Source organism: Drosophila eugracilis, unplaced genomic scaffold (genome assembly GCF_018153835.1).
Source record: "Drosophila eugracilis isolate 14026-0451.02 unplaced genomic scaffold, ASM1815383v1 contig_2154, whole genome shotgun sequence".
NCBI lineage: Eukaryota > Metazoa > Arthropoda > Insecta > Diptera > Drosophilidae > Drosophila > Drosophila eugracilis.
In genome coordinates, this window is record NW_024573038.1 from 1,625,819 (window position 1) to 1,653,817 (window position 27,999).

At 39.5% G+C, this 27,999-nt stretch overlaps 8 protein-coding genes across 13 annotated transcripts; 4 read left to right on the top strand and 4 right to left on the bottom strand.

The window, feature by feature from the left end:
- Positions 1-801: 801 nt before the first annotated feature.
- LOC108108808 lies at positions 802-1,292 on the top strand. The gene is made up of 2 exons (XM_017216992.2): positions 802-1,005; positions 1,088-1,292. Exons 1-2 carry the CDS (start codon positions 895-897, stop codon positions 1,181-1,183), a joined length of 207 nt encoding a protein of 68 aa, XP_017072481.1. The 5' UTR covers positions 802-894; the 3' UTR covers positions 1,184-1,292.
- Positions 1,293-1,564: 272 nt separating this feature from the next.
- Positions 1,565-3,124, bottom strand: LOC108108807 (26S proteasome non-ATPase regulatory subunit 4). The gene is made up of 3 exons (XM_017216991.2): positions 3,002-3,124; positions 2,770-2,910; positions 1,565-2,707 (listed from the first exon to the last, which is right to left on the bottom strand). Exons 1-3 carry the CDS (start codon positions 3,025-3,027, stop codon positions 1,684-1,686), a joined length of 1,191 nt encoding a protein of 396 aa, XP_017072480.1. The 5' UTR covers positions 3,028-3,124; the 3' UTR covers positions 1,565-1,683.
- Positions 3,125-3,295: 171 nt separating this feature from the next.
- LOC108108786 (pickpocket protein 28) lies at positions 3,296-5,047 on the bottom strand. The gene is made up of 6 exons (XM_017216960.1): positions 4,852-5,047; positions 4,695-4,794; positions 4,380-4,640; positions 4,115-4,325; positions 3,475-4,060; positions 3,296-3,416 (listed from the first exon to the last, which is right to left on the bottom strand). Exons 1-6 carry the CDS (start codon positions 5,003-5,005, stop codon positions 3,304-3,306), a joined length of 1,425 nt encoding a protein of 474 aa, XP_017072449.1. The 5' UTR covers positions 5,006-5,047; the 3' UTR covers positions 3,296-3,303.
- A 611-nt stretch (positions 5,048-5,658) lies between these two features.
- LOC108108787 (probable E3 ubiquitin-protein ligase makorin-1) lies at positions 5,659-8,903 on the top strand. The gene is made up of 4 exons (XM_017216961.2): positions 5,659-5,791; positions 6,181-7,037; positions 7,294-7,567; positions 7,695-8,903. Exons 2-4 carry the CDS (start codon positions 6,244-6,246, stop codon positions 7,791-7,793), a joined length of 1,167 nt encoding a protein of 388 aa, XP_017072450.1. The 5' UTR covers positions 5,659-5,791; positions 6,181-6,243; the 3' UTR covers positions 7,794-8,903.
- A 2,755-nt stretch (positions 8,904-11,658) lies between these two features.
- Positions 11,659-12,688, top strand: LOC108108772 (protein ARV 2). Of its 2 annotated transcripts, XM_017216940.2 has the most exons (4): positions 11,660-11,825; positions 11,881-12,000; positions 12,064-12,202; positions 12,266-12,688. In XM_017216940.2, exons 1-4 carry the CDS (start codon positions 11,730-11,732, stop codon positions 12,631-12,633), a joined length of 723 nt encoding a protein of 240 aa, XP_017072429.1. In that variant the 5' UTR covers positions 11,660-11,729; the 3' UTR covers positions 12,634-12,688. The 2 variants fall into 2 exon arrangements, with proteins under 2 accessions (XP_017072430.1, XP_017072429.1); XM_017216941.1 differs by lacking the exon at positions 12,064-12,202 and having other exon boundaries at positions 11,659-11,825; positions 12,266-12,327.
- A 141-nt stretch (positions 12,689-12,829) lies between these two features.
- Positions 12,830-17,971, bottom strand: LOC108108771 (WD repeat-containing protein 26 homolog). Of its 4 annotated transcripts, none has more exons than XM_017216938.2 (4): positions 17,899-17,971; positions 15,464-16,459; positions 14,131-15,083; positions 12,830-13,878 (listed from the first exon to the last, which is right to left on the bottom strand). In XM_017216938.2, exons 2-4 carry the CDS (start codon positions 15,923-15,925, stop codon positions 13,398-13,400), a joined length of 1,896 nt encoding a protein of 631 aa, XP_017072427.1. In that variant the 5' UTR covers positions 15,926-16,459; positions 17,899-17,971; the 3' UTR covers positions 12,830-13,397. The 4 variants fall into 4 exon arrangements, with proteins under 4 accessions (XP_017072427.1, XP_017072426.1, XP_017072425.1 ...); XM_017216937.2 differs by having other exon boundaries at positions 17,878-17,964; XM_017216936.2 differs by lacking the exon at positions 17,899-17,971 and adding an exon at positions 17,809-17,892.
- Positions 17,972-18,776: 805 nt separating this feature from the next.
- On the bottom strand, positions 18,777-24,708 carry LOC108108757 (cyclin-dependent kinase 12). Its single transcript, XM_017216918.2, has 9 exons — positions 24,378-24,708; positions 24,102-24,149; positions 23,305-23,868; positions 22,396-23,246; positions 22,178-22,337; positions 20,825-22,067; positions 20,372-20,760; positions 19,690-20,163; positions 18,777-19,613 (listed from the first exon to the last, which is right to left on the bottom strand). Exons 3-9 carry the CDS (start codon positions 23,511-23,513, stop codon positions 19,454-19,456), a joined length of 3,486 nt encoding a protein of 1,161 aa, XP_017072407.1. The 5' UTR covers positions 23,514-23,868; positions 24,102-24,149; positions 24,378-24,708; the 3' UTR covers positions 18,777-19,453.
- LOC108108758 (serine/threonine-protein kinase PLK4) lies at positions 24,224-27,995 on the top strand. 2 transcript variants are annotated; one of them, XM_017216920.1, is made up of 7 exons: positions 24,224-24,335; positions 25,259-25,354; positions 25,410-26,190; positions 26,247-26,691; positions 26,752-27,268; positions 27,332-27,481; positions 27,545-27,995. In XM_017216920.1, exons 2-7 carry the CDS (start codon positions 25,352-25,354, stop codon positions 27,830-27,832), a joined length of 2,184 nt encoding a protein of 727 aa, XP_017072409.1. In that variant the 5' UTR covers positions 24,224-24,335; positions 25,259-25,351; the 3' UTR covers positions 27,833-27,995. The 2 variants fall into 2 exon arrangements, with proteins under 2 accessions (XP_017072409.1, XP_017072408.1); XM_017216919.2 differs by lacking the exon at positions 24,224-24,335 and adding an exon at positions 24,956-25,201.
- Positions 27,996-27,999: the final 4 nt, after the last annotated feature.

The following is a 27,999-nucleotide window of genomic DNA, read 5'->3' on the forward strand; positions in this document are numbered from 1 at the left end:
AAACTCATTCAAATGTTCAAAATTTTAAAACGCTGACAAATTTATTTAAACGCTAGAAAAAAATTTCGTAGAAATAATATTTTTCGTTTTTACTATTTATTGCTTTCTAAGTTATTGATTAAGAGTTTTTCTAAACTATATATTTATAAAAACTTTGATTGATATTGAAAAAACGAATGCCATTTGTTCATTTGTATATATTAATATATACATATATATGTACATATTTAATGTACATTGTATGTATGAACTGATCGGCCACAATAACTTTCATTGGTAGAATTGACTCACAATTATTCTAATAAATTCTTTGCAAATTATATTTTTGTGTTATTTGCCCTCATTAGCGAACAATCATTGATTATTATGTTACTACAACCTATGTGTACATATTTAAACAATCCAAACCAATATGCTTGATTTAATTGAGTGTCCAGGTATTTGAGTAAAATCTATAAGAACACTTATACTTTGTACTGTTTGATGTTTTATACTATATAAAACTGTGTATACTATATAAAATTAAAGTCAGCCTTAGCTTGATCATCTAAGATCCCTACAATTCTCGTAATCCGTTTTCTAGATATTTTATGAAAGCTTTTTAAGATCTGACGGAATTTTGCGGTAACCATAAATATGATTTGATATTTAAATAATATTTATTGTTTCACTTTTTGAATTAAAAAATAGATTTCAAACACTTTCAAGAATTCAAAAACGCAGTTCTTGAGTTCTTCGAGTACCTCGATATCATTTCGTGTCACGGAAGTTACACGGAAATTCGCAGCATAAGCTGACACATAGATCCGAGTGAATGACAAATCGTAAAGAAGAAGCATTCTAACCTTACAGCATTGATTTTCGCCAGCAAATTTTCCAAATAATATTGAAAAAATGTTCCAAAACAGTGCTGCTCGCCTCCTGGTCCCCGCTATCCGTAGCGCAATGCAAAGCCGATGCCAGTCGGTAGTTTCTGGACCACCAACTCAGCACGTATCCACCGCCGTAAGTTTCAGCTGGTTGCATAACGAGGATGTTAGGTCCCAATTAAAAATATCACAGTGCTAAATTTCAATTTAAATTACAGGAGAAGGTGATCCTTGGCGGCGGCATGTGCGCTGCCTCCCTGTTTATTCCCGCCTGGGTGCTCTACCACATCCGGGACTACAAGGGCGGAAAGTAATTTGGACTTGTTACCACATATAGATAATACCCCTGTAAAGTAAAGAGTGTCAATACATGAATGGTGGCCCTGCGATAGGGAAATAAACTATAATGCGTTGAGCTACAAATTGAATTTGTTATTTATCGTGCCTCAATTGCCTTACTAAGATCCTTAATCATTGATCGAACACGAAAAAAATGTTTAATACAACAATTTTTGTTATGTATGCTTAATTTATAGTCCCCAATCCATGTAACTTTTTAGACCTCGCAGAGCTATGTATATATAACAACAGTGGAAAGTTTGAGAACATTATCTGCTGGTGAATGATTTGAAACAGGATTCAAAGGATACTCTGTTACACAGAGTACGTACAAGTTTTAAAAGACCCGTGAGCTGTTATTTGTTATTTGTTTATATATTTTCACTTGAAGCATAATTTTAAAGAGGCTACAAATGATTTTAATGGGCATACAAATGCTTTAAATGAACTTATAAGATATAATTATAGGTGCGGATTACTTTTTCTGCGAGTCCTTGCCGTCGGTCTTTTTATCCTTGTCCTTGTTTAGCGAACCGACAGCGTCGCGCACTGCTTCCGACTGAGGATCAACCCCGGGTAGGTTTTCAAGCACGCTCTGCAAAAAGGCCGGGTCCCCGATCACCTCAGAGTAGTCCTCGTCCACTTCCATGGGAGCATTGGTCTCGTCCGTCTTGGGGCGCTTTGCTTGCTGAGTAACAGTGTCGTCGGAGGCATCCTGCATGGACATCTGCATGGCGAAAGCAATTTGTTCCTCCTCAGTCATGTTGGCAAAGTCAGGTAAGTTGTCCTCGGGTGTTTCAGTGGACAGAGCCAAGGCCCGCTGCAGCATGGCCTCCTCAGTGTTCGCCTCGTTGTCGGCTCCGACACTCTCTACGTTGCCAGGACCGGATCCCGAGGTACCGCCTGCGCCACTAGCGTCTCCGCCAGTAGGTGCAGCTCCATCTGTATTGGCGCGACGTTGCTCACTCTCTTGGCGCTGACGCTGCTCCTCCATAGACACACGCAAGGCGAGAGCCAGCTCGGGGTCCTCGTTGGGATCTACACCGAATTCGAAGACATTGCCGCCAAGGCCAGCTCCGCCCAAGCCGTCCTCGCCGAGGATGATTGGTGACGAAAGTAGCGCATCTGAAAGGGCGGATCCCCGAGGCACACTGACCAAATGGGAGCCAGTGCCGTCCTTGCCATTCAGCGCATTAATAAATGCAGTGAGCGTCTCGTTGTTGTTACCATGATCGCCGAAACTGACGATGTCGACATTGACCTTTTCTTTCTTAAGGCGCTTGGCCTGTTTCACCAGATCACCCTCTTCATGGTTGATAGGTGATCCCACAAAGACCACGATGCGCATCTTATGGTTTTTGCCTTGGCGATGCTTCAGCACCAGGTGAGCAATACGGATTCCAGTTAAGAGGTTTATCTCGCCCTTCGGCTGGATCAGATGCATCTTTGAGAAGATCCGACCTACATCGCTGGTGAGGGTGGCTAGAACTTCAACGGTACTAGAAGATAAAAAAGAAAAAAAAGGAGAATTTGGGATATGCCCCGGCAGCTTTACACTCACTTGGACAAAGTCATTAGACCAACATTGTTCTCCGGATTCGAACGCAGCTTTGTGAGGCAGACCAGATTGATGCCATCTTTCTGTACGTTCAGACGAGTCGGAAAGTAGTCTCCGTTTCGCTGGTAGTCGCTGTTATCAAAGCTAAAAAAATACGAGTTATGATTGCCGGACCATGCACCATTAGATAAACCGTCGAAATATGTTCTTATTGTCTGAAAAAACAATGATTTACCATATCATAGTACTCTCCAGAACCATTTTCGTATTTTTGCTTGTCACTTTGCCACTGAACTGTAATTTCCAAGGGTTGCCAGGTTGCGAAGTGTTTGCAATCGATATTATTATGCTAGGACGTGTATGACCGTTTTACGGGATTTTCAGTCAATTCCATTTTGTATAAAAGAAACAATTTAACTTTAAATTATAATAAACTCTTAAATTTAAATACTTACTTTTTTTCGTATCAAAATTTTTAAAATTAAACAATTTTTTTTATAAATATTTTAGAGTTTGTGGTATTTAAAGATAATTTAATTAAAACATTAAAAGAAGCAAACATGTTAAAATAAAAAATATTATATAAATTATCTCGGCTATGAAGATTACACTGAAACCAATCATTAAGCTCATTATACCACCAGTGAGGGCTAGAAATGATAAAAGACATATAATAGAAGAAAATAATGCAGATGGTAGATATCATACCCATATATTCAGTTGGTCCGGTATACGATGTCCTCACGCTGCTTCTAAAGTAGTTGTCAGTGTGAAAGAAATTTACTACCGCCAAATTTTTCCGTATGTAATCACTTGACAAATTCTTTAAATAATTGCTCTGCGCCTTAACGTATTTTTGGCTAAATGGTGTGGTAAATGCATCGGGAAAGAAAATTAAATCATGGCAACTGGTCAGGCACAACTCTTTGCACTGCGAACTCTGTGTGTCGAAAATCTGCGATTCTGCACTATTTAGACAATCAAAGTTAATCACATCGCATATCGAAGCGTTTGGATGAACCAGTGGTAAGTAATGGGGAATACAATTGCAAAGTCTCAAATAAAACATGGAATCGCACTCCGCTTCGCAATTTCGGCGGGTATAATACCGATAAAAGAGTAGTTCTTGTTCATCACTAAAAATACATTGCCTTTTTGTCTTGTGAATATTTCTTATAGAAGGTAGTGCTTCGAAACTTCTAGCTATGATGCGAAAACTTGTCTGATGCCCGATCATTATAGGTAATCCCGACTCCTTCATGCGCGGTTGGTCTATCGGATTGTACAGGAGGACCTTAAATATATGGTTGCAAAAATGGCTGATCAAAAAGTATAATATAACACAAACTTTAAATCCTTGGCCATTTGTGGAAGAACAATAATAATCGTTGACGTGGCCATTCAGGATAATCTGCAGGCCCATTGAAATACCAACACCTACTCCCGTACGGGGATAATAACTTGACGGCAATCTATGCGGATATCCAGAAATTGGATCCCAGTCAACGGCGATGTCAGCAAATCTATCCGATGAAGTATAGTCCCGAATATAAGGTGAGCTTTAAAATAAATTTTAAAATACTCGTTTTTTTTTTCTTTAAGAAAAGCCTCACTTGAATTTGTATAGATAATAAGGATGGAGAAAATTAAATATGCAGCACAAGCCCTCATCAACAAAAATTTCCCTGAAGATGTCGGTGCATGGAATTTTTTGCTGATGGAATGTACAAGAAACTATTATATCAGAGCACTTTTCCGAAATATCCAATATGAATTTTGGAAATGTTTCATTTCTGTGTTGCATATCCATATATTGCGAGTAGTTGGTTTCCTTATAACAGGTTTTTTGGAGCATGGCGTATCCCAACGAGCCTCTAAGAAAGGTTTAAAAAAAGAATTATGAACTTCTATACTCGAAATTAACTTACGGCTTCAATTGCGCTACTTTCGATTTCTTGGCCTGGTTCATATTACATATCGTTATTGCCGGAAACGGAATTTTATTTATGGGAGTCATTGTAGAACTAACTTTAACAGAACATAATCAATGTTTTGAAAACAACAAAGAACTAAATCTGTATTTACTTCCAATGATCACTGGTGTGCTGTCCCATTTGTTATAAATTCCAACAGCCAAATTTATGGCCACAAACACAAGAAAAGTGAAAATCACGGCGAAGTAAAGCTTTATCCATAACGGTAATTTATTATCGGTGATAACGTATTTAAGCACTTCCATCGATGTATTTCGTAGAAATCCTTTTCCCCTTTTTTCGCCAGTGTTCCATATTTGCCAATGTATGTTTTTTAAAAAACTCATCTTTTTTCTTCAGTCCTGGTTATCTTTTGTTAAAGTTTAACGAGTACTATTAAGCCCCTTCAAACTCCTGGTTCCTCCAATTCATTTTATTTGAGGGCACTATAAATCAAAAAGGGATTGGTGCTGTCATTAACGTTGCGTCATTAGTAAAAGTAATTAAATGTAACCCTTATTAAGTCCCTGAACCCAATAATTAAAAGAAACCTATGGTTGATTCTTTTTATTATTAAATTGCATCTTAAGTTTTCTTTCATATTCCTTTCTTATATTTAATTGCGATTAATCAATTTGGCAATAACTCAAACTTTTTAAATTATTGAATAATTTCGATTAGTTTTTAATTGTAACGGTTTGATAACTTTGTTCACTCTGCTATTCTCATGACACCTTTGAGACTATTGATTTGTTATTTTAAACTAAAGGTAAATATGACCGCAATTATATAGTCCCAGCTTTTTAAACTATTGAAGATAGGTTCAGGCAAATACCATCTCATAATATCGATTACTATAGGCCCGATAGTTCAGAGAAATATTTTCTCCGAATATCGAAGTACTATGCCGTCCGGCCCGATTTGTTCAAACAAATAACGCCTCCTAATATCGATAATCCAAGGTGCATAAAACGACAAAGTAAAAAATTTTAAGTTCTCTAGGCGTTAAAGAGCTTAGATTTTAGGAACTCGCGGAGCCGTTAGGCCATCAGGTAATATTGAACAGCTTACAATCAGCGATGAAAGTGTTTGATTTAATATCCAACAACAAAACTGCTTAAATACGTCTATAGGAATTCACATACATATGTACATGCGTACTTACATTGCATATTTTACTGATGCTAAGGGAATTATACAAATGCATTTCTCGTCACGCTTGCATTTCTGTTAAATTTCCGCTGAAAATAGCGAAGAATTGAAAATAACGTGGTGTTACAATCCGCACAGACGGTATTTGATATCATCCGCGTATGTACGCAGTTGTTGTTTCTGTAGGTATGCGCATTCGGGGGTAAGAACGTGAAAGCTCGACACTTTGGAACACATCTTGAATGTCAATTTGAAGTGTCAATAGCTAAGCCTTCGCTTTTCCTTTCAGGTCATCGTACGGAATTGTCAGTGATTTGTAAACCCAAAAGCCTTTTGCAATCGTCATAGCGAAATGAGTGCCGTCGCCAGCAGCGATCCAGCCCTCAGCGGTATGTCCCTTGGCCGGAGCCAAACCATCTGCCGCTATTACGTGCGCGGAATCTGTCGCTTCGGGGAGCTCTGCCGCTTCTCCCATGACCTGACCCGCGGTCGCCCAGAGTGCGAGCAGGAGACGGCCACCGAGGTGCTGCCGAAGCCCAGTACGAGCAGCAGCAACAACGCCAGCGTTTCCAGCCAGCAGAGGAACTGGGTAAACGCACCGGTGTTTGTGCCCAGTCAGAAGCGCAATCCTGCCCTGGAGGAAAGCGTGGTTGAGACCTCAATGGGTTCGGAGGTGGAAGATGGCGCGAGCTATGCAGTTTTCCAGCCTGGCGTATCCTGGGCTGAAGTTGTGGGTGGGCCTTCCTCAGTGAATAACAAAGGGGACAACAGCGGACCCATGAATCCCGCTTCGCTTGATGAGGTCTGTCCGTACGAGAGTCCCTGCGCTTGGGGAGAACTCTGCCCCTATCGCATTCACATGGAGCTGTGCGAAATGTGCGACCAGTTTTGCCTGCATCCTACAGATCAAGCACAGCGTAAAAAGCACAATCGCGAGTGCCTGCAGCAGCACGAGCAGGCCATGGAGCTATCCTTTGCCATCGCCAGATCCAAGGACAAGACGTGCGGCATCTGCTTCGACACGATCATGGAAAAGGCGGGGCGTGAAAAGCGTTTCGGCATCCTGCCCAATTGCAACCACATATTCTGCTTGGAGTGTATTCGTACATGGCGTCAGGCCAAACAGTTTGAGCATAAAATAACGCGGTAAGTAGGGCTTACCACTGATTCAGTGATCGATTTCCCTTTGTACAATTTTCGTTGTTAAATCTTGTATAGTTACTATTCAAATTATGAAAAGTTTCAGCACATACTCGTACACTAAGCTAAAATGTATAGATTTTTATAAAGGGGGATCGTATTATTCTCTTGATTCTTATATAAAGAAAACATCTAAATGACGAGACTTTTGACGGAAATATGATTATTTTATTTGATTCTAATTATTTTCTGAATTTTGCAGAGCTTGCCCCGAATGTCGCGTGTGCTCAGACTTTGTCTGCCCCAGTGCGTTTTGGGTAGAGACGAAGGAGGAAAAGGACAAATTGCTCAATGACTACCGCTCAGCGTTGGGAGCTAAGGACTGCAAGTACTTCAAAAAGGGCGAGGGCAAGTGTCCGTTTGGAAACAAATGTTTTTACAAGCACGCCCTGCCCAATGGAAATATTGTCGATGTGGGACTACCGAAACGAACACGAAAGTTACAGAGCCAAACTGAAATAATCGATTTACTTGATGTAAGTGCAATATATCAATCTGTGTTAGGGCATCTTTTTTTTTATTTAATTTTTGGAAGGTCGAAAAATGATGTCTACAAAAAATTGTGATAATTCTTCAACATACTTAATATTCCGTATTTTATAGATATATCTATGGGACTATGTAGATCGACGAGATTATCATTGGCTGGAGATATTTTCGACTGATGTTAGCGAAAGTTCCGATTTTTCGGATGAGGAGTAGGCTTCTTGAGCAGAAGGGATACAAAAAAAAAGGAACAACAGCCCAAAAGTATACAAATTTGGATATACAGTCCCAGAAAAACGTAATCAATATTCAAACGATATATATAAATGATACTGAACCAAATATCGAATGCGAAATTAAACAAAAAACTGTATTTGGGTACCAAATTTAGGTTACATAATATTTATTCTCCACTTAATGCAACGAAATTCAGCAACTTTTCCGTACTTGTATTAAATTAAATTATATTTAATACCATTAACAAGTGGTTCAACTTAAACCTAAAGGAACATTGATATATCATTAAATATGAATACACAATTTTAGAGATAAACAATTTTCGTAAACAGTACATTTTGAAAATAGGTGATATAAAATGTGTAAACTATGCCTTTCAGACTGAATTGTAAAGATAAAAATACATACATTCTTTAATCGGTTTTCTACTCATTTTTTGAAGTTTAACGACTACAACTAAGTGAAACGCACATAGCAAACCACATAAGCACGCCGATCTGGATAATTGCATACATTCAACCTCGAATGAGTCAGTGTATCATAACCGAGCAGAAACTATTCCCATTCGTCGATAAATGAAATTTTTGTTATTGTTATGAGACTTTATGTTAGAGTATTACTGTTGCATACCTATAATTCAGTATATTTGTAATCGTTGGCCACAAGCGTAATACCCAAACCACTACATATTATATGTAAAACATCTATATTGTATATTGCTTTTAAGTTTATACTTTCGAAATGTACCTCTTTGAAATGTTTGTTTTTACTGATACAAATGTAATGTTTTGTCCATAAGAAATCGACAATTAAACAACCTAAGGTAACTAACATATAAACCGAACATGTTCAAAATCTAAAACCTAAATCAATGTAACAATTACATGAAAAATCTCAATATTGCATAAAATCGGGTTCGGCGATTCTAACCCATTTATATGTGATTCATAGTTGACAAACAAAAAATATCTTATGAATAATTGGTAATAAGTACGTAGTTTTAAAAACATGAATATGGTCGTTGAGATATGATATAGAATGAACAATTCAGTTTAACAAATACATGCTATCGCAAAAGCTGCAACGCAATGCCTTTGTTCTACCTTTTTTTCCGTCAATCTCATGTACCACAAGGAACACTATGAAGGACCCTCGTAGAAAATAGCTGGTTAAGAGGTTAACCTCATTGCATAAGGAGGAGGCGTAATTTTAGTTAAGTGTATTAATTACAAATACTTTCTATGAAGTTATGAGTTTGTCCAATACGATTTCCAAAATAGCTAAACCTATCCAGAAGTGATATTTTTCTTTAATTTTTGAACTGGATTACAAAAGAAGAAACTGAACGGAATAAACTTGTAAATCAAAATACATTTTGAAGTTACTAACTAATAATTGTAAGCAAACATTCGGGGTCCGTTCCAATAAATTATAAATATCTTTTAAAACGGATTTATAACATGAGCCTTGAATCGAATACTAATTGTGCCATTTCCCTTTTTAAAATTGTTCAAAACAAAAATAACCAATCTGGCTGAAGTTGTACCTAGATTAGATTAAAAATAAAATTTGTAACATTATGTTGATAATAAAACGCAGGAATGAATTAAATAAAAGATTAAACCTAACCTAACACGGATAAATAGTGTATAGATAGTTAGTTAAATCAAACCTTTTCTTCCTAAGGGTATAAATATTTCTCTAAGAAGTTAAGGAGTTGGAACCCCACAACCTTTAATGCTCTATGTTCTCTTGATTAGCATCATCAGCGGAGAACAGTGTACTTAAGTGACAATTATTTGGGAACATTTTATAGATTCTTTGTGTCGCACAAATGTTTTTGTTACAAATTAATTTCATATTATATTGATGATATGGGAAGGAAAAAGATATGTTTTTAATAGTTACATATATTAGGATCGGAATTTTAATTAGAATATTGACATACATTTTATTTTGTTTCATTCCTGGTGCATAGATAAAGTTTGTTTTTTATTTCGACTTAATGTCAACTTTGGCTTTCCGAATTTCGGAGTTGTTTTCAAAAGAATCGCTTTCCTTGCTCATAATCTATTTAGTAAAATTTGTACCCCGTAAATAGTGTGTCGGAACATATTTTTTATTCCCATTTAAAGCAGTGGATATCTTTCTGAGAAATTTCGAATCCAATCCCATGTTTGTACAAAATGAGAATTATTAAAATCCAATATTTTGGCTTTATTAGTAAGTAAATAGATATTTCACTTTAAAGGAAAATTGTTCTTTGTGTTTTTATAGCTATTTGTTTTTAATATATATTTTTTTTTTATGTTGTTTGACGTACATATGGAAACTACGAGTAGAATACATAATATACAAGTTTTAAAAAATTACTAAATTTCTTATTAAATAAAGATAAAATATAAAACCATTTCTTTTTAAGGATATTGTTTGATAGTATTTAAAAATTTGGTAAGATCAAAAAAGTGCATAGTGTGTATTTTTGAGTTCTTTACAAACGTTCAAGGGAGTGTATTAGGACCAGTCCTTTACACCCTATACACGGCAGATATGCCAGTAACAAATAATTGCACCATTGCAACATATGCTGACGATACATCTATCCTGGCAACAAGTTCATGTCGAGACGAAGCTTCTCAACTGTTGCAAAGTGAGCTCAATATTATTGCATCCTGGTTTCTTCGCTGGAAAATTAAAATCAACTCCCTGAAGTCTGTCCAAATAACATTTGCATTAAGACCAGGAAACTGCCCAAACGTGACACTTTACGGCTCAGCCATTCCACAAGATTCATGTGTGAAGTATCTTGGCATGCACCTCGACCGCAGACTAACATGGAAACCCCACATAAAAGCGAAATGTCAACAGCTCAGAATAAAAACACTGAAAATGTCCTGGCTACTTAATAAAAAATCTACAGCCTCTTTGGAAAATAAAATTCTCCTCTACAAAACCATTCTGAAGCCTGTTTGGACCTACGCTATCCAGCTCTGGGGAACAGCTAGCAACTCAAATATTGATATACTTCAGCGCTACCAGTCGAAAACATTGCGAAAAATTGTCGATGCTCCATTTTATGTAAGCAATGCAAACATCCACAGAGACCTAAACATTCCAACAATAAAAGAAGAAATTAACAAATACAGTAGGAAATATACAGACAGACTTCACAATCATACGAATAATTTAGCCCTAGGCCTAGTAGACAATAGTTCAACATATAGAAGACTTAAAAGATTTCATGTTCTTGATCTCCCTGATAGGCTAATTTAAGTAAACAAGATGTTATATTTAATAGCAGGTTTCACTGGAAGTCTGCTACTCCTGTCCTGTAAAATATTAGTTATAAAATTTACTTATTGTCACAAGACAGATTGTAAATAAATATTGAATTAAAAAAAAAAAAAAAAAAAATAATCTATTTAGTAAAATTTGTACCCCGTAAATAGTGTGTCGGAACATATTTTTTATTCCCATTTAAAGCAGTGGATATCTTTCTGAGAAATTTCGAATCCAATCCCATGTTTGTACAAAATGAGAATTATTAAAATCCAATATTTTGGCTTTATTAGTAAGTAAATAGATATTTCACTTTAAAGGAAAATTGTTCTTTGTGTTTTTATAGCTATTTGTTTTTAATATTTTTTTTTTTTTATGTTGTTTGACGTACATATGGAAACTACGAGTAGAATACATAATATACAAGTTTTAAAAAATTACTAAATTTCTTATTAAATAAAGATAAAATATAAAACCATTTCTTTTTAAGGATATTGTTTGATAGTATTTAAAAATTTGGTAAGATCAAAAAAGTGCATTGTGTGTATTTTTGAGTTCTTTACAAACGGTATTACTAATCAGCTGATGGTAGAAATGTTTGTTTATATGGCACCATAACAAGTCATTTTATATAAAATGACGGAAAAAAAACGGTTTGTTTGCGTTAATTGTGGGCACAGAGTCAAAGAATTATTCAAGAAATACAGCAATACTCTGAAAACTACTCATTGCGTAAGTCAATAAAACATTAATTAATCATTGATTCTAATTTAACATAGTATCGCAGGATAAATGTCACCAAATCACTGATAAATACATAGAGTTCGAGGAGTTCATCATATTAATAGATGCACTTTTATTAGATTCCTGCGCCTTTCGACACATAATTTATAATGGAGATTTTAAGGTGAGGACCTTTAAAATTAGGAAGCTGATACTGCATAAAGCTCTGAAATGTATGCTATTATAGCTGTATTGGAAGATTTCTTTGGTGGTGCTGCTCCTGGAATCCTTTGCGCTGTGCCGACAGAAACTAACTGACCCTTCCAATGCTTCTTTACACGTCCATGAAAAGGGGTTTTATACATATACGCTTCAAAATATGGGAGGTATTGAACAACGGAATTGGAAGCACAGCAATAACTTTCTTTAATTATTTTATAAATTTTCAGATTACCTTTTTATGACGTTGTTGCTGCTAATAATTACAGCTACTCTTAGTATTGATTGGATCCAGAAAATGGGTCTACGCAGTTTTACTTTAATTATATTCAAAGTGGTGCTGATTTCGAACCTATCCAAGTTCTTCCTTCTGCCTATATTAGTATGGCGTAATAATACGACCATGTTTGGAAGAAGTTTGCACCATATTTTGGTCATGGGCCATCACCTTTGCTCTTTGGTACTCGCCTACGAGGCAGTAGGAGCTACTAAAAAGAAGCTTCGCTGGTGGTCTCTAGCACTTGTAGTACTGGCATTCTCCTTTAAGTTAACAGCGAGGCAGTTCGTTTCACTTGTGGTGGAAGAGCATTTTACTTAAGGAAAACCTTTTAATTTTATATAAAAGGCTGATAATAAAAAACCATTCAAATTAATGCATATGAATTTAAAACGTCTATTTGCTGGACCGTCTTGGTTTTTGGGCCTGGCTTTGGAAAAGCCAGTACTTTCTTATCTTAAAGTTCCCACTTAAACCATTTGGCCGAAAAACTGACCAGTTATTCAAACAACCATAGTTAATTTTCACTCAAATTTTATTGATTGTTTAAGACCCAGGATAATCGAAAGGAAACATCGACATTTTAAAAACATATATAGTACTATTTTTATTGTGTCTGTTGGTTATGAAATACGTCAAATCGTGTTACATACTAAATGTCGGAAACTGCATAGAACAAATCAAATGGCAATAATTAGTTTATAATTTGAAGACAAAGCAGGTCGATTTTACTTTTGATAAATGAAAAGGTCGAGAAGATTCGCTTATATAGACCGAGAAAATTACTTTGCATTTCCATATACATACATAAAAAAGAAATCTGAGAACAAATTGATTTCTTGTTATAGCATAGTAGATATGATGTTATGCCTCTCCTTTCGTATGAATGTACTTAAGTAATTAATGCTAATCGTAAGTCATGCTGCTCATACATATTGTTGTAATGGCAGTTTGTAGCAACGACGACACCGACGCGCAATTAGAACGAGATGCATTCTGCATTTATATCGAAATCAAGGCGCACTATAACTAAATCAGCATCCAATATCTACCCCACGAACATTCTTTTGCTACGGCCCACGATCTTAAGTCATATTCCACGAGGATGAAGACGAGCTAGAAGAGCAGTCGTCACTCTCAGTCGTTGCGCTGCTGCCGTTTGGCTTTGGTCCCCAGATCCTCACGGTAGCGTCGTCGCTGGCGCTGGCCAGCAGGGACGGGTACACGGGGTTCCAGGAGACGCAGTTGACCGTCTTGGTATGCCCGGCCAACTTGGCTAGAGGCTCCTCGCGCTTGATGTGCCAAATGTAGACAACCTTGTCCTCACTGCCGCTAGCCACGAAGCTCTCGTTGACGCCGCCAAAGCAAGAGTGAATGGCAAAATTGCTTTGTCGAATTCCCTGGAAACGACGCACCAGGCACTTGTCCTCAATGTCCCAGAGATGAAGGCCTTGGTTGGAGACGTTCAGCAGAGCCAAGCGATCGGCCGAGTTAATGCTGAAGGTCATAATGGGATGTGGTTCCCTCAGAATATCAAAATCTGAACGTGGACTATCAAAGTTGTACCTGAAAGAAAATATGAAGAAGAAAAATAAGTCACAGGTTCTGGTTAAAAACAGTTTTTAAGTTGTTGCATCCTGTCAAAAATTATTAAGGATAAATTCAGTGAAAATTTTATTTTACAATGAATAAATGAAATCCCATCTTTCTATACTATATATCTTCTAAACGGTTAAAATTTTATCATATTGAGTTATGAATGTCATGTTCGTTCTATAATCTGACTAGATATGGCAAACAATCTGCAATCTTACTTACCCTCTGATACGGTAGTGATTATCGGCCGCTAAGATAGTTTTGTTGTCCGCCCGAAAAGCTATACTGTTGACGCGCACTCCCTCCCAGGAGTCCACAATGGTTCCATTGAGGTCGCACAAATAAAGCTGACCCTTCTGTCCGCCGCAGACAAAGCGAGAACCATCTCGACTGAAAGCTCCGCAGGCAAGGCTGTCTTCCAGCGACTGCGAAAACTTCACTACGAGCTTGCCGTCATCCACGTTCCAGATGTATAGCTCGTGGGAATCCTCGGTGCCGCCGACAAGGATGAGCTTGGAGTCGGGGCTCCAGCTGACAAAGCTTACGCTAAGCTGAGCCTGGCCGTCAAGAACACGGCGGTGTTTAAGAGTAAGCTTGTACGGATCAACATCCCAGATAATCACAGTGGAGTCCTTGCTTCCTGTAGCTAATTTAAGGCCGTCGGGCGAGAACTTGCAGAACCAGACTTCGTCACAGTGGTCGGTTAGGACCTGGATGGTCTGCATGGGAAATCCGTCCGTGGTGCAACAGTGGTCGGTGAGCAGAGATACTGTCCTCAGGTTCGTTTCCCACGCCATGTCGTGACAGGGGCAGTGCTGGCTCTGTAGCTCTACGGCCTGCTGCAGCAAGGTTCGCAGGCGTCGCGGCGACATCATTACCGACGGGGGCATAAATTTCTGCAGGCGTTCCATGACCAAAGCCCGCGACAAGATGCCCTTACCTTCCCACTTGGCACGCTGGTAAAGGTCTTGATTGGTGGAACACATCATGTACGAGGAAAGTTGGTGCACACGCGATATGTTGTGCTGCAGGGGCGTTAGCTCGCTGCGAAGGACGTGCAGGGCGTCCAAAGGATTGCCATCATCCAAATGCTCTAAATACTTTTGCTCCAGCAATATGAACTTCATTTCGGTGATCGTTGCCAATTTACCATTATCGATTAATGGCTCTAAGTCCTGCAATATCAAAGAGGGATGTGGGTTAAGTTCTAATTCTACATCACTTTTCGAGCTTTTCCAAAACATCGAATACATTTTTTTATTTTATAATTTTTTGTAAATAATTCAGTCAAAATTTGATTAATAAAAACTTGTTTAGACAAAAATTTTGTCCATAAAAAATGTTATACCTCTTTTATTATTTTAAGGGTTCCTGCGGATATATCTCGATTTTTTATCTTCTTGGTTTAGTTATAAATTTGCCCAACAAACACATGTGCAAAAATTTTTATAACTAGATTTCTACTTCCATTAAAAATTAATTAAAATTACTTTAAATTAATAAGACTTTTAGGATCCTACAAATACCGAGTACAACATATATCAAAAATAAATACCTTAAGGTCTGAATCAGCCTTTGACCAGTCACCCATATGAACATGTTCTCTAAATTTGGTGGCTGAGGGATGTTCCAAGTAGCACCCCGACTCAACCATGAGCGTCTGGACCGACTTGTCGAGGCCCACGTCGTGCAGAAACTGCCCAATCAATCGAATGATCTCCTGGTTGGACTTGTCAAGCTGCACGCCGCTATAGCTGGAGTTTTCCCGATTGTTTTCACCGTCGACGACGCGACTGCTGCTTCCGTTGTTATTGACGACAAAGCCATTGTGCTTAGAGTCGTGTCCATTGGTGGCTGCGCTGCTACCCGAGGGATTCTCATCCCCGATACCAACGCTGTCTTCGCCACTACCGGCGCCTTCGCGTGTTACGTTCTCAGCACTGCCGCCAGAATTGAGTTCGGAACTCTCCAGAGGTCTGGAGCAGGAGCCGCTCGATGTGGAAGTGGTGCTCTGCATGTTTGCTTCGGAGCCTGGTGTATTGCTGTTGCTGTGATCCCGTGGTCTCTTGTTGCTGTCTATCGATTTTCTCTGACCTCTGCTTTGATTTCCTGATATTTCCGTGCTAGTGCCTGTCGAAGAAGAGGTGTTCAATTGGTTCTGTAACTGCTGGGCTGCTCGTGACGTAGATGCGGCATCTATTGCTCCTGATGCAGCGGATACGGCAGATGACGATGTGGAGCCTGAGCCTCCTGAGCGACGACCCTTTTTGCGCGGCGGCTGGTCCTCGGAAGAGGCACCAGTTGCAGCAACCTTTTTGTTGTTTCTATCAATTTTGAGTCCTTTGCGAACGCGGCAGCAACAAGGAGGCTCTGCCTCAGGCTCAGCCTATCTTCCGGACCCGAATCCCGATATCGAGCAAGTGCCTCCAACCTGGTCCGCTCCGATGGGCCTACGCGGCCTAAGTCGACGATTGCACAAGGGCTGACAGTGTGATTGTGGCTCCGTTTCTGGCAGTTGATAGCACTTGCTGATAGCAGTTCGATCTACGACCTGCGGAGAAGGTATAGTACATTAAATTCCATCTACTTTGTAAGAGTGCAGTTCATAATCTTTCTATTGATTGGGACCGATCCGAAAAACCGCCTAGGCCTAGCCACGTAAGGAACCCAACTGTTGTTAATAAAAATTTTATATTTATTTATAACCTACTACCTTGTAACGTGCAGAATGTAATCTTATATTTAATTTGCGTACCTTAAAAAACTTACTGCCGAATAAAATGTAAAAACACCCATTAAATTTTCTCAATTCCTCCAATAATTAAAACAGTCCCAGTCAAATCAATTAATACAGAAATCAAGGGTATCTGCATTCGGCTTTTTTACTTCCTACACATTACATTTATCGGTACATATGTATGTGCAATGTACATGGATTTTACTTACATATGTACATCCCTAGATGTTGGCTGCACAGTCGCGGGCAAAAATGTTGGTAATACTTCTTACAATTCCAAGTCTATTGCTTTTAAAATTAGCCAAATTACCAAATCTTTTACATATGTTATTTTAAAATTATAGTTGTTCATTGTATAAAATTGTGTTTGAATGAAGGAAATATTTGAACGTGCTTAGGGTATACAAGATTTTCTTGTGTACTTTTGAGTTTTCTTTTTGGGAAAGTAAAATTACATAGCTCTATGAACAAAAACTGGTTCACCCACACCACTAGGAAAAATGCACCCCCATATAATAATACTCAAACAATGGGTTCGTTGTAGAATAGTACGCAATTCCAATTTATCCCCTATTTCAATCAAACTAATTTTAAACATATCTATTTTAAAAGGTCAAAGATATATAATAAACAGTCTTTAAGAAAAAACAACAATGAGTAACCCAGTTTTCAAAACAACCAGAAATTTACTACGTCGTAAAAGATAACAGCAAAATTTTAAAGATAACTGAATTTCGGGGCACTTAAGAAATAATTTAATGAATCTGAATTAGCCAATACTTCCGCCCCCGACTGTGTAGGCTCGTATTAATCAACTTTGCTTTGTTTTCGGTACAAAGGAATGAGAAAATACATCTATTTACATACACGCACACATTGTTTTCCTCACTTTCTTTTCAAAATGTCTGGACCAAAATTCCGTCCCCAGGGATCTATAAAAAGGTTAATTTGTGCATCCACTCAACTCAGCTGGCTAAGGTTCGCTAATACACTCCACTTTCCACTGCATTTCTCTTTTGGCCTTCCAGGTGCATCGTAATAATCAGGTATACAAACATACTCGCCCCCACAGATGCAACCTTTCCCATTGTTTATGCTTCTAACTCTGCCCATCCAGAAGGCCTATCCCGAGTTTTAGTTATTTCGATTAGTTAGACACACACCGTAGAACAATTTCTTAATTGACGGACGTGCAATTAAAAAACAAAGGCGAACTGACACAATATACATACAAATCTGATGATGAAACGCACTTATATATATGCTGCACTTAGTGGGACCTCTCAAAAATACCAGACTATTTCGTGGCTCAAGCAAAAGATACTACCCTTTTTCTTTTTGAGTGACCGTATTGCGCAAATTTTTTTAATTTTACCTTTTTTAGAAAATTTTTTGAATTTCCTAAATATACTCAGAAAATTTGTATATCAGTGCATATCTTAAGTTCTATCAGCAACTGTCGGATTACAGCATGAATCGCCATTCTTTATTATTTTTTTAAATGCATTATTTTTGTTTTAGTTATCCGAACCTATATATTAGAAATACGAGTATACATAATGAATTATAATTGTAAACCAAAAAAAGAAAAAGATTTTTCTAAAAAATGATAAGTTTTTATTTTCAAAATAAGAGTTTTGTTTACTAAAAAAACAAATCATTTGACTCCGTCTCATTTAGTTGTGTTGACTCAACAAAATAAATAGTTGTAGCTCTTATAAATTGGCTATGAATCGGGAATCGGGAGAAGAAAGCAAATTTTTAGGATAGATATCTATGAATCATTTCTTTTTTGTTATTTTTCTAATAAACTTTATAAGAAATACATTAAAAATGCATTAACCCAGTTTTTTAAAATAATTCGAGGAAGCGATGTAGCTTAAGTTAAAGTACACATTTTATATTTCACTTTTATTAAGATAGGGTTTGCTGTACCAAAAATTAATTTAGTCGATTTGATTTGCGTTTTTAGATATTACTTTTGATGATCTTCTGTAATGGCAGAAGTATTCAACCTATTTACATAATTTGGAGTGAATCGGTTTCAGTCTCACGCACATCATGCAAAGTAATTCTGATGCTGTGTGCGCTCAAACATCATATTAAAATATAAACTTATCAAATGCCTGCATATGGGTAAATTAGTACATATTTACTTGATAAATTCATTTATAATTTACATATTTCTTAAACTAAACTTAAAAATAAACTAAACTAGTCAATACACTATCTGTAATCTATTATTATTTAACAATTTATTTATAATTAAAATGCTAATCTTTAACTGCTTCACTATATACGTTTATTTCGTAGCTTTGAAACACGGTCACTTACAAATCGCCTTTGATTATACGAATACGTACTGAGTTACTAGTTTACAATTTCGTTAAGCGAACTGTACATTCATGTTCATGCACGATGTCTTCCGATTGCCAATATAAGATTCCAAAATTAAAAATACTATAGCATAGCAAACTAAATTGAATATATAAAACCATGATCTCTTAAAAATGTATCTTTGCGAATATTTATATAACAATTCGTTTATACAGCGATTGATTAAATTTGCCCAACATATAAAGTAATTTATAAATGTAGCCAAGACTTTATTGAAGCTGTCATAAATTCGACAGCGGCTAGAGCAAGTCCATGTCAACCTATTCTGGCCCTGTACAAGAATAACAGAGCCCCATTATTGGTTACGTTATTGCTAGTTACGGCTAGTTGCTAGTTCCACCAGGAACACTCTTCGCCATCACGCTGCTTGTAGTTCTCTCTTACATTGAGAAGCGAAGCAAACAGCAAATGCTAAGCATCCCCCACCATGGCAGCTCCATGCTGTTGGTATTTGGTCGAGGCTATCACCGTGGGCGGCAGAGACTCCTGTTGTTCTCGCATCTGCCGACGGCGCTTCTTACTCCAAAGCTCGTGACAGTCCTGCCATGTAGGCAACTGTGGCGTTGGCATTCTTTAAAGATACAAAAAAAGTAAGTTGATTGCTTGCTATATCCACAGGAAATAACATCTGGTTTTGAATTACTTACTCGTCGGGGTTGATTTTCTTCAGCCACGGTGACCGGAGCGCATCTTCGGCTGTTATGCGCTTGTCCGGGTCCAAGTCCAACATTTTGTCCAGTAGATCAAGTGCATTGGGTGGCATAAACTCAAAGTCTTCCCGTAGGCGACGGCGATGCGTCTTCTTTTGCTTGAGCGTGTGGAACAGAGGCAACTTAATTACATTAGGCCACACGGCAGGAACCGGTGACCCACAGATCTTTGATATCGTTTCAAGCTGAGCCATCTCCGCATTGGCTTGAAACAGTGGGCGCTTAACAAAAAGCTCCCCAAGGATGCAGCCGCAGGACCACACGTCTATCGATGGACCGTATCGCTCCTCTCCCAGCAAAAGTTCCGGTGGTCGATACCATAATGTAATCACTTTGTTCGTGTACGGACGCTCCCGATCGTCCGCATTGTACAGTCTTGCCAGCCCAAAGTCCGCAAGTTTCACCTTACCTCTGCAAACGGCATACAATTGTTGACAATGATTAGAATATCGAATTAATCTTAATGGTATAAGGTGATAGTGGAATTGCTGGTGTAGGTTTTGATCCGTAAGAAAAAAAATTAAATTTTTCTAAGGCTAAGCAAGGAAAATTACACAAATATTTTCTCGACTATGTAAAGGGTTATTTTTAAGTCCAACCAAAAGTTAAATCTCCCCACCTGTTGTTCATTAAAATGTTCGAACACTTAATATCTCGATGCAGAAAATTCTTTTTGTGGCAGTAGTTGAGACCATCTAAGAGCTGCTTCATAATGCTAGCGTTGTTCTCCTCATTAAAGTCGACCATTCCAGATTCAAGCAGGCCCATCAAGTCATGATCCATATACTCAAATACCAGGTAAAATGACCCCTTGTCTTTACGAAACTCCACGGCATCTTGCTTGTCCGTCACAATTTCATGCAAGTTGACTATATTGCGATGGTTCAATTGCCTCAATATTTTTATTTCACGAACAGCTGTGATCGGAAATCCCTCTTTTTCGTGCTCGAGCCGAACCTTTTTCAGAGCTACCATATCATTGGTATGATGATCCCGCGCCTTGTAGACCTAAAAGATTGAATGATAAACCATTAGGCATCGCCTAAAAATTCATTATATATTCAATATTTACCTGCCCGTAAGTTCCTTCGCCTATTTGCGCAATCATTTCGAAAACATCGACACAGCGCTCCCCCCAATCGCGGACGTTGTTTCGCGAGTCTCGACGGTTTAGTATTACTGGGCGCCGACGGGTAGTTCCTTGGCCAACAACTTGACCAGGCACATTGCCACCAGTTGGAGCATCGAAGTCTTCGGGACTGTCGATAACATCATCGTCACCACTTAGTTCTTCGCTGCCTGGAATTACCGGTGGCATAGGAAGATTAAGCACGCTTTTGTTAGCGCTGACGCTAGAATTTGCGTTCTTTTCATCAGGTTCCTTTTTCTGAGCTGGTGAAGGAGATCTAGCATTGACCAGGTCAAGGGCATTCATCCCAGGTGGCAACGGCAAGGACGTCAGACTCTTTGGCTTGACGTTGTTTTTACTGGCCGAGGTGGGTGGAACCAACAAAGGTTGCTTCAAAGGCGTAGAACTGTCCGGAACGTCGGCGTTAGCACCTGGATTCGGAACCAGAATCTCGTTTTCCTTGTTTGGCATGGGAATGTTGTTGAGGTCCAGATCTGATTTGCTTCCCAGAACTTCCAGCCCATTGGATGTCGTCGACGCCACTGCGGGTGTTCCACTTCCAGGGCCAGATCGAGAATCACCAGTGATTGGCGTATTGCCGTCTACAGAGGAACTGTTGTCGTTTATGGTCAGTGCACCGTTGCTGTTACTATTGCTATTGCTATTCTCCTCCTGCCGCTCGATGATTTCCTTTAGCGCCTTTTGTCTTTTGTGCCGGTCCTTAACCAATTCAGCAAAAAGGCTCGTCTCGCTGATCTTTTTGATATACTCTTCCCGTTTGTGTTTAAGATCTCTTGACGTGGGCGATCTACTGCGCGAAGCGGAGCTGCCGCTGCTGATCGAACTGGGCGACCGGCGTCGGCTGCCTCCTCTGGTCCTCTGGCGCATCCTTGGCGACCGGCGGTGGTGATGGTGATGCGAACTGGAAGCTCCGACTGGCGACGGAGGTGAGGCGTCCAAGTATCGTGAACTCGTTCTAGGCGACCTTGAGTAGCGATCACCAGAGGTACCAGTTCCAGAAGCGCGCTTGGATGACCTCGCTGTATGGAGAGTTGGAGAGCTAGCCGTCGTTCCATACTTGTGTTTGTGACTGCTACTATGCCGGAACGCATTGGAACTAGCTCCACTTGACGACAAGCCACCGACAGGTGATTGTCGACTTCGGGAGTGCTGAACACTGGGGCTTCTGGAAAAGTTTTAAACAAATATTAGATTCTTGGCTACTATTTAGTTAAAGCAGATAGTGATATTTCTAAACCTATAAAAAAGGAAACGTTATATCGAAAAATACTTTACCTTGATGACCGCCTAGAATATCGATCTCTACTGTAGCTATCGTACTTTCCCGAGTGGTGCCTACTGTGGTCAAAGTTTCCAAGGCTCACATCCCTGCCATCGCTATACTTCCGTCGCTTGTGAGGCGGCGTGCTTGGCGGGTGATTGTAGCGGTCCAGCTCTGTAACAATTTTCCAAAGTAAGTAAAAGCACTTTATCGGAAATTAAGGCAAACCTACCAGGTGTCAATCGCTTCATTTTTCTGGCATCATGGCTGCTGGAACCGGCACCTGAGTAACGACTCTGATAGCCGTGATCGTGGCTGGACCGGTGATGTCCACTCACATCCTCCTTGTGAGGACTATTTACATAGCGGGAGCTTCGTGAATCGCGCGATACTGGGCCACTACCCCCGCCACCGCCGGAGGAAGTGTAGTGCGAGGGCGGAGGAGTACGGGGAGAGTTTCCAAACCTCGGCCCATTGCCACTTGAGCGGGTGGAAGGAGGAGGAGAACGGTGTCGACTGGTGTTGGTCTTCTTGTTCGTCACAGTAACCTGCAGGTTGCTGCCTAGGGCAGTATTGGCCGTATCCACGGAAGGTTCACCGTAGTAGGTGCTACCTGTATTGGGGCGTCGCACCGGCGGCGGGGTGGCCGGTGAACTGCTTTCCTTGAGGTTATGTGGGGTGAAAGTGGACGGCGCTGCGCTGACAGTCCGATCGTTACTTTTGTTCGGAGCTGTCGGCGGGGTGTATCGCCGATCCAGTAAGGCATTGATGTCGTTGTCAGACATCGAATCGATGCTAGAGTATGACTTGGCCCGCTTCTTCTTGCGCTTCTTTGACTTTTTCTTGGACTTGTGTTTGTGCTTGTCCTTCTTTTGCTTCTTGCGCTTTTGCCGCTTCATCTCCGCCTCGAGCTCGTCGGTGTCGATAGAGTCGCTAGACATGTAGATATCCCTACCCCACAGCTCCTCCTTCGAGGTGTTAGATGCCTGCGAGGGATCCTCCCGAGGATTGGTGGCCTCGCTGCTCGACGTTTGCCTAGATACGGCCGCAGCCGGAGCGGTTGAGTCTTTTGTACGTCTATTTCTGCAAAGGAGGTATGATATGTTACCTTCCCTTTTAAATAAACGTGCAAGCTACTTACCTGTAGTTATCATAACCCTTCTTATCGGCCTTGGCACCGGGTCGACCTTTGGGAAACTGATTATCCGTAGCTGGCTTTGGTTTTTTGATATTTCCGACTCCCTTGCCGGCATCTGCGTCCAAGTCGCCGGCCTCCGGGTCCGAGAAGTCCTCCGAGCTGACGTCTGAGTACTCCACAAGTGCGGTGGCCGCCGCAGAGGATGCATGCATCGTAGCGCCTCGACGATTGGGATCGGAGCGCTTGCAAGATCCGCAGACACCAGGCTCAGTTCTCTACGTTTCGTGCTGGAAATTCGTCGTCTGAATCGCTATATTTTCTTGTTTTGCAAGTAACACTACGACGTCCGAGTTTTTGTAATATTGCGATCAGATTTTCCTCGGGATCAGCTTTAATTTTATTTACATCGCTGCCTCTCAGCACAAGCACATATTCGTGTGACGTTTTCTTTACATGATTATCATGGGGATATGTGCTATTTCACAGCGCCGTAGTCACGCAGACAATCGGAAGGGTTCGGCACTTCACTGCACAGTATTTCAAAGTCGGTTTGGCTTTCGGTTTCCACTAAAATTAACATTAAAAAAAATTATAACTTGTCATTTTAAGGTTATAATGAAGTGACGAGTGTGACCAAACACAATAAGTGGGCGAATAGCGAAAGAACGCGTGTAGGTGCCACTGACATTTTAGCGATTAATATCGCATCTTGGTCTACAGACAGTTTCGGAGAAAGAACAATAATTTGGTTTATATCCTTAATTTCAAACTTCATGTTCATGCTTATTTTGGACACTTACCAGCTGAATAAGACCCTATAATAGACAGTTCGGAGTCTGCCGGAATATCTGAAAATGCAATTAAAACCAGTGAATAATAATTTTTCAGACATTCCGATATTTTCAAAATTTTTAGGTTTCCCGAGGTCATTTTTCAACACTGTATCAACACTGTTGCTCGTGACGTAGTGTGCAAGTCCAAGGCGGTGTGCGTGCCTATATGTATGAGATTCACCGCCGCACATACGTACGAATGTAAGTATGTGGGTCATTTATTTTCTTTTTCTGCGAACTTACCAGTTTTTTGATGTAAATTATGCAAACACCACACTTCAAAAATTGTATTTCCCTTACAATTGGTTGGATTTGCGTTTCTTTGTTTTGCCTGTCCGCGAACGCACTGACTGTTGCTCTTAAATTATTAAATAACACGGCAGACTCGTATTCCGACGTTGTTTATGCTTTCGAATTGAATTCTTACGCGAAATTTGCTTTAGATTGTTTCAATATTGTTACATATATAAGATAGTTTTATCAAGCAAGTTACATGTCTCATTAAGCATAGTTTCGGCAGTACAACCATTAGAATAATTTTGCCATGGTTTTGAGCATTTTCAATGGCTAGGCAATATTCTCGGCGATTAATCACCAGGGCTGCAACGTTTTTGGTTCGGTGTGAACGCGCTGTGATGGTAAGGTTTGGCCTCAGTTAAAAATATGAAAATCTTTTAAAGCTTGATTAAAAGGAGAAGAGAAGAGAAAGTCAGTTAGGTTATGCTTATTTTTAATTAAATAACACCAATTTTAAGAGTTGTTGGGTCGGAGTTTTATCTTAATTAGGTCTGGTCATACTGCTATATATTTTAATGATTGATTTATATTTTATATCGATATATAAGCAGAGGTACAGTTGTAAAAGTAAATATCGAAAATCCAGCCTTTGCTGGTGTTGGTAAATTAATTCCTGGTTTTAAAGATTCCCAACACTTACGGTGGCGTTTAAATTTTTGTTGGCTTGTTTGTTTACATGGCTTTTTGATTAAAAATAATAATATAAAGTAATTGGCTCAGTAAGTCTTTTAACTATGTATTCAAATCGGACATTTGGAGAAGCAATTGAGGTGGGTGCATTGAAAGCCAAGTAATTTTAAGGAATCTTCGAGCGTTTGCCTTTGCAGGATTATGAAGTACAGCACTTGTTGGGCAAAGGTGGTTTTGCGAGTGTCTACAAGGCGCGATGCCTGCACACTCACCAGGATGTGGCCATTAAAATGGTAAGAAACCGTTTAATATTTAAAAACCTTACATTTATTATTATTTTGCCTTCAGATCGACAAGAAACTGATTCAAGGTACTGGGCTTACCAACCGCGTACGTCAGGAGGTTGAAATTCACTCCCGCCTCAAGCATCCTTCTGTGCTCCAGTTGTACACTTTTTTCCAGGACTCCAACTATGTGTACTTGGTGTTAGAGTTGGCGCACAATGGAGAACTTAATCGCTACATGAAGCATATCTCCAGACCATTTACAGAGGTGGAAGCTGCATCAATCCTTAAGCAGGTGGTTGCAGGTCTTCTGTACCTCCACTCGCACAACATCATGCACCGGGATATATCGCTATCCAACCTACTCCTTAGCCAAGAAATGCATGTAAAGATCGCTGACTTCGGACTGGCTACTCAGCTGAAGCGACCGGATGAGCGCCATATTACAATGTGTGGGACCCCCAATTATATTTCGCCTGAGGTGGTTTCACGAGTGTCCCACGGTCTACCGGCGGATGTCTGGAGCGTGGGCTGTATGCTTTACACTCTGCTGGTGGGACGACCACCATTTGAAACTGATGCCGTGCAGTCAACCCTTAACAAAGTGGTAATGTCTGAATACCTAATGCCGTCTTACTTGTCTTACGAGGCACAGGACTTAATAAATAAGTTGCTTAAGAAACTCCCTCACGAACGAATTACCCTTGAAGCGGTCCTTTGCCATCCATTTATGTTAAAAAAATTGGATAATAGCTCAAATGCTGGACATTCCACGCCGGGAGCGTTGAATGTTTTCAGCCAGAGCCTGGAAAGCACCGATAGTGGAATCATAACATTTGCTAGCAGTGAGTTATTTAAAAATATGTTTATTTTATTTTCTTACCAAACATTTTAATTTTAGGTGACTCTAGGAACTCTCAGCGGATTCGTTCTGTGGACAACTCAGGTCCACAGCAAGTGCTTCCCCAAATACGAGAGGAATTCGAGGATCTTCACCGTTTACCTTATGAGCAGCCTGGTTTATTTCGGCAAACTTCAGCTGGTATGGGAGAGCCCAATCGGCCAGGAACAGCCAAGATTCAACCTTTGCGCATGGACATAGTATCAAATTGTAGACCAGCACCTTTGACGGAAGAACGCATTTCTGTGCCGCCATTGAACACAATCAGATTGTTACCGACGCGTTATAGGACAAAGAATGTTGTAATGAGTATTTTGCAAAATGGTGAGGTGGTCCTGGAGTTCCTAAAGTTTCGGCCGAAGTATAATGAAGATCGCATTACCGACATTTGCCGAATATCGGATGACGGGCAACGTATCATAGTTTATCAGCCAGATCCTGGGCGGTAAGTCAAGTTGTATGATGAATGTCTAAAAATGTATGTTAATATGTTCTAAAATTTTAGTGGTCTAGCAGTGAGAGATCAGCCACCGGATCTTCAAATACCAAGCGGAGACTGCGTCTATAGCTACGAAAATTTGCCAAGCAAACATTGGAAAAAATATATATACGGAGCTCGATTTGTGGGCCTGGTCAAGACGAAAACACCGAAAGTCACTTACTTCAGTGGCCTCGGCAAATGTCAATTGATGGAGACCATGAATGACTTTGAGATTCGTTTTTATTCGGGTGCCAAGCTGCTGAAGTCGCCTTCCGATGGTCTTAAAGTGTACGATGCAAATGGTATGCTGCTGTCGGATCATTCCTGTCCGGAGCCCCGATCTTTAATAGAGCATGGAAACGAGTGTTTCACCCACTGTGTTAACATCAGTAATGCCTTGGAAATTGCTCAGACAAAAGACAATACATGTTTTCCAGTCACAATAGGGCGAAGACCTGTACCAGATGTACAGTCAGCTCAGAGATTAGACGGTCTTAGGGATACCACAAACTTTGCGTTTTCTACACCGAAATCTAATCAGGTAAATGCATATAAGAATCTTATATTATTTGGGTTAAATTACTATTTCAATATATTCCCTCAGGGTTCAATTAACTTTTCCGTGAGCACTATTTCGTCAACTCGAAATACCACAGATTTCGAAACAAATAGTTCCAGGTCCAACATGCTAGCCGCCCATCAAAATATTCCTATCAAACGCATCAACGTTCCTGATATTGGAATCGCTACTGAGGTTAGTTAATGATTTTATGTATATTTCAGACATCTTAACTGATAATTCTTTTCTCTGTCCTAGCTTTCCCATGGAGTTATTCAAGTGCAATTTTATGATGGATCCGTGATCTCTGTTATTCCAAACATTCAAGGGGGTGGTATAACCTTCACCCAAGCCAATGGAAACTCAACCCACTTTGGCAAAGACGACGACTTGCCATTCGCGGTCAGAGATAGAATCAGTCAGATACCAGCCATTCAGATTAAGTTAAAGACCGCTCCGTTGTTGGGAAGCGGCAGGAAGATTGACTATAACAATGCAATGACACCTAAAACGACAACGCCTTGCTATAATCGCATGCTTTTATAATTCTAAAAGATCAGCTTATTAAGCCTTTAAAGTTTATGAATGTAATTGTATTGTAAATTTAAGGTAAATATATTTTTTAAGTTTTCCCTGTGCTTATTATAATGAGTAACTCAGTTTGATTTAAAAGTATTAAATGTAAAAATAAATTTTTTCAAAAATTCAATATA